The sequence below is a fragment of the Nicotiana tabacum genome, chromosome 11 (assembly GCF_000715075.1).
Source record: "Nicotiana tabacum cultivar K326 chromosome 11, ASM71507v2, whole genome shotgun sequence".
NCBI lineage: Eukaryota > Viridiplantae > Streptophyta > Magnoliopsida > Solanales > Solanaceae > Nicotiana > Nicotiana tabacum.
This window is the reverse complement of record NC_134090.1, coordinates 87,230,808-87,235,828: the sequence shown is the minus strand read 5'-3', so window position 1 is coordinate 87,235,828 and position 5,021 is coordinate 87,230,808. Positions and strand designations below refer to the sequence as shown.

General features: G+C 33.4%; 1 protein-coding gene across 2 annotated transcripts; it reads right to left on the bottom strand.

Annotated features, from left to right (window-relative positions):
- Window positions 1–797: 797 nt before the first annotated feature.
- LOC107807670 (protein HOTHEAD-like) lies at window positions 798–4,543 on the bottom strand. Of its 2 annotated transcripts, none has more exons than XM_016632094.2 (5): window positions 4,202–4,543; window positions 3,192–3,833; window positions 2,101–2,498; window positions 1,113–1,669; window positions 798–1,030 (listed from the first exon to the last, which is right to left on the bottom strand). In XM_016632094.2, exons 1-5 carry the CDS (start codon window positions 4,287–4,289, stop codon window positions 979–981), a joined length of 1,737 nt encoding a protein of 578 aa, XP_016487580.2. In that variant the 5' UTR covers window positions 4,290–4,543; the 3' UTR covers window positions 798–978. The 2 variants fall into 2 exon arrangements, with proteins under 2 accessions (XP_016487580.2, XP_016487581.2); XM_016632095.2 differs by having other exon boundaries at window positions 2,101–2,495.
- Between the last annotated feature and the right edge of the window lie 478 nt (window positions 4,544–5,021).

The following is a 5,021-nucleotide window of genomic DNA, read 5'->3' as shown; positions in this document are numbered from 1 at the left end:
TTGTCTACCAGAATATTCCTACAAAATAAAATTAGTAATTAGATAGAAATACATAGTATGCAAGTACAAACTCAGAGCAATGTGGTAGAGTTTGCCCCTTGGGGACTCGGAACAATTTTTCAACCTATTTATTAAATTAATACTGATCTATTTTCATATAGTTGCACCAATATTTATTAGTTAACGAGTCTATATAATAATGTTATCTACTATTTCATGAAAAAGTAAAATAATAATAATTATTTTAAATACAAATTTTATCCAGAATTTTCTCAATTTCTTCGAGTACTTAAATAATAAAATTGTAATTTAAAAAAACATTGTAGAATTTGAATAGACTTGAATGTATGAATATGCTGTGTATTACATGTTCATAAAATGATATCATTAACATGCTTTTTTGTGTATGTCATATTTTCCAAGTAATATTTTCTAATGAAAAATTATATTTATTAATATTCTCCACGCGATCCACGAGTACAAATACTAATAAGTAAGAAAACAGCTCGACAAAAATTGATAGACCAACTATTATAGATATGTATTAGCTTTCATAAAAGAATATTTGGAGGTCATTACTCATTAGCACTTAACAGTTAAACAAAATCTCATCACACATGAAAGAAAGCAATTTAAATAGGAAAACATTGTCGTCAAGCGGAAAAAGAAAAAAAAAAAAAAAAAAGAACAAGAACAAAGCTTTGGTAGAAAAATATAGAGAAAGGAAGATGTGACTCAATTGACCCCAAGTGAAGACATGAAACCAACTACTCCTATTTGTTTTGAGATGAATGTTTCCATATCGTATTGCATTATTTGCATACGGCCAGAAAGCATTGACATTCAAGTTTAACAAAACTAATGAGTTACAACTACCCTTTTATTAAATTTGTCCAAGTCCTCATAAATCAAGAAAACATACACAAAATCGATAATCCAACATTTTCTTCCCCAATACAAATTAACTATAAACATCTTTTATTTCCTTCCACCAGCAAGTCTCTCTTTCAAAATCTTCTGCCCCATGTACCTGCATCACATTAATACAAATCATCATCACCTATGAGTAGACTATACAGAAACATGATCAAGATTTGTTAAACTTAACTTACCTTCCAAGCATCATGACAGTGGCTTGAGGATTAGTGCCAGGGGAGTATATAAAAGTGGATCCATCAATAACTCTCAATCCATCAACCCCAAAAACTCTATAATTTCTATCAACCACTTTTCCAACTTGACAACCTCCATGATAATGCCATATGGTCATTACTGTGTCTATACAAAATTGTTCTAAAGAAACAGAGGCACTCAAATGTCTTGGCCTCAAGTTAAGTGGAAAAGTCAACATTGTATCCATTAAAGATTGTGCTGAAGTAAAAGGGTATCTGAATTTGGAGAAAAATGTTGATTCTATGACTTCTGCTATTGCTTTCATGCCTTGTACACATCTTTGTAAGTCTCTTGGATCTTTGAAATAGTTGAAAGTTACTTTTGGATTTTCATTTGGGTCTTTGCTTTTAAGTTCAAGAAAACCTGTTGAATATGGTCCTGCTACTTTTTCTAGGATGAGACCAGCTTGCATTGGGGTGTGTAGAAGGTGTGGGTTGATACCAGGTATGCCTTTGGGGAAGTGCAATTCTGAAGGTATTTTCAATGGGTCCATGGTCTGCACCAAATGAAAAAAAAAAAAAATTACAATATTTCACCGATGACCATTATAAATTACACTATCAAAGATTGTATAGCTTAAATCCCTCTAGTTACTGCAATACAAGTACAGTCAACCTCTCTATAACAGTATCTCTATATAACAATACTTCACTATAAAAGTCAAGTTTTTCCGGAATCAATTTTTATGTTATGTTATGATATATGTTCTCTATAACAACACTTCACTATAATATCCAAAAATATTCGGAACAAACGAGGCTGATATAGAGAGGTTCGAATATCTCCTATTCTCTTTTTTCTAGTCAATCCCTTAAAATGTTAGCTAGTCAGAATTTACTAGTGGAACTGCTTGCATAGTTATTTTGAAAGAATTGTCTTGCTTCTCAAATTCTTCTTTATTATGAAAATGAGCTATTTTGATCTCACCTGATTAGCTATATTTTTAAAATCATGGGCGATCCTTCGCATCCAATCCAATTCCAAAGGCCCACTGGCAGCTTCAATGTAACTTTTGAAGCCAGTAATACCAACCACTTGAATAAGAGAAACTTCAACAGGGTGAGGAGACGGAACAAAGACAGCATTCATTGGGTTATCTGACATACCCATACCAACCATGGGCTGATCCACCAAAATATAAATCCCATGGGCCTTCAATTGCTTTGCCGGCCCAATACCACTCAACATTAACATTTGTGGGCTTCCCAATGCTCCAGCGCTCAAAATGACCTCGTTTTTGGATCCCTCCTTCAGGTACGCCATGTGGCTATTACCTTTTGAATCTTGAAACCGAACTCCATAAGCTCTTGGCTTCCTTCCTCCTGCTTCATTTCATTTTCAGTAAAATAAATGACAGTGTTAGTATTAGGAAAATGTATATATTTTTCTATATATTAACGCATAATATATAGAAAACATACTTAGTACATATTTTTTGTATATGGATATAATTATTTTTGGTCGCTCGACCAAGTAATTTGCCCGTTAGTATTCCGTCTGTTTTAAAAAAAAATGTCATACTTCTCTTTTTTAGTTTGCCCCCAAAAAATATTATATATTTCTTATTTAGAAAAAAAATTAACTTAATATTTTTAGTGAGATGATTCATAGTTATAGATATATTTATGACTTGTTTTAAACCATAAGTTTTAAATACTTTCTTTTCTTTTTTAAACTCGTCAGTCAAAAACTACAAAAAAGAACAGATAGTGGACAATGTGAATGATTACTAGATTTTTGTCGGTACCATTTGACTTTAAGACTTGATAGTATGACTTATGGTACTTTTTATTTGATTTCAAAATATACAAATCTCATTTTTAGAAATTAAGAAATCGATGTATGAATAAACGAGACAATCATGAAAACAAAATAATCCCATCCTCGTACTCTAAATCTTGTAATTTTATTTGTATATACTCATTTTGTAAAAATTAGGAGTTGTGAATCTTGAGAGAGAAAAAATAAAAAAAGAAAAAGGAAACGAAAAAGAGAAATGAAAAAATTTAAGCAGTTACCTTCTTTTTTGAACAAGATCTGTTGCACGGTTGCATACAAATAAACAGTAATTTTGGTAGGATCAGCATACTCTAATAAATCAGCAGCGGTATGTCTATGACCTTGTGGATCAAAAATGGTACCACCAACTTTAGTTCCAAACAAATGTTCATACGTAAAACCATTATATGGTTTCACCCCTACTTCCACAAGACCATTTCTCACTGCCGATTGCCACTGCTTTATCTGAGGTTGAAACGCCACTTTCTTTTCAACCCATTCATACGCTTCATTCACTAACTTTTGATCCCATCCCATTTTCTTAACGTAGCCTTTGCTTGCCCGTGAAAAGAACCCGGCATTAACGGCCGAGCCGCCGCCTAAGACACGGCCACGGTGGTTGAATACACCGTCCGTAGATATGAAGAGTTGTGCGGGCGATGAAGGAGAAGTGTCTGCTAAATTGTTGGCAAAACCAGTAATGTTTGTGATGTTTGGGTTACCATAAGGCAAGCCACCTCTTTCCAATAACAAAACATTGGAACGTTGTGAGAGAGTTGCTGCTAATGCACAGCCAGAAGTTCCTCCTCCTATAACGATATAATCGAAGAATACCACCTCTGGTGCTGATGTAGCGTCCTTTGCGAATGTGGAATATGGGGCTGCATGCATAGAAACCAAACTACTTTTACCACCTTCATTTTTATCAAATATGTTTACAAAGAGCTTAATTTCTATACAGTTTACTAACGTGTCACCTAAAAAGAGAACTAAATGCAGTTTCTCACAAAAAGTGGAATTAGTAACCTAAAAAAATAAGATAAAACATGCTAAAGCATGTTAGAATTAATGCACTAATACACCAATAATGTAAAAAATTCTCTTTACGCGAAAATCAAAACATGCTTTTTCATTACTCATCATTAATTCGATCTTTTCAATAGATCTTGCAAGACAGGAGAAAATGGAAGAAAAAAGAAGAATTAATCACGGCAACTTTAATTTAGAGCATGAATAGATACATATATACCTTTCTCAGAAAAACAAGGAACGGTGAGAATGAGAATTGCAAGAAGAGAAGAAAAAATGGAGAGGCTCCAATTACTTGAGCTATCCATCTTCTGTTTCAAAATTTATTTGGTTGTGAGAATTAACAAATGTCACAGAACAATACACTGAAACAAATGTTCTTTTTATAGAGAGATCATTGAAAGGAACGATTATAGAGGCAAAACATTCTGAGAGGTGCAAAGAATTCTGGGCCAGGCTAACAGAGAATTATAGTTCAACAAGTCAGATGGTGCACTAATCCATGTAAAAGATAAGCAAGTCGGTGGTTGAAGACCGATGAAAACTCAAAGCTTCATCATTTACTTTAAAAGAGCCTGTTTCTCTAACTCTCACCTGCCCAAAAGAAGCATCATTAAATACTTCTTACCTCTAATTGACGGCAAGTTAATGTAAAGGAAATTAAACTATCACAACATTTAAAAAAGATAAAATACTGTTTACAAGTACCATTAACTAGTTGGTTCAGAATTTCCAGAAATTCACGACACTACAAGAAAATCAAGAATTTTCACCTGAAATTTTTTGTCGGAAATTTCCGACGGAATCCGTTGGAATTGTAAAAAAAATATCACCTACATATTTTCACTACTAGAACTCCGGAAAAAAGCGACCAAACTTTAGCGACCAAAGTTGATCGCTAAATTGGCGAAAATAATAAAATAATTATTTGATATAGATTAGCGACAAGGTTGGTCGCTAATTTCGTCAAAAATATTGACCGGACTGGTCAGACTTGCTTGGTCAAAGGTATACTCAGATTAGCGACCAACGTTGGTCGC

Excerpts from the sequence above, each read along its gene's own strand:
- LOC107807670 (XM_016632094.2), bottom strand. The coding sequence starts at position 4,289 with ATGGATAGCTCAAGTAATTGGAGCCTCTCCATTTTTTCTTCTCTTCTT. Across the intron at positions 3,834-4,201 it reads TCCTTGTTTTTCTGAGAAAG|CCCCATATTCCACATTCGCA; the intron begins GTATATATGTAT and ends CTATGCATGCAG. Across the intron at positions 2,499-3,191 it reads GATCTTGTTCAAAAAAGAAG|CAGGAGGAAGGAAGCCAAGA; the intron begins GTAACTGCTTAA and ends AATGAAATGAAG.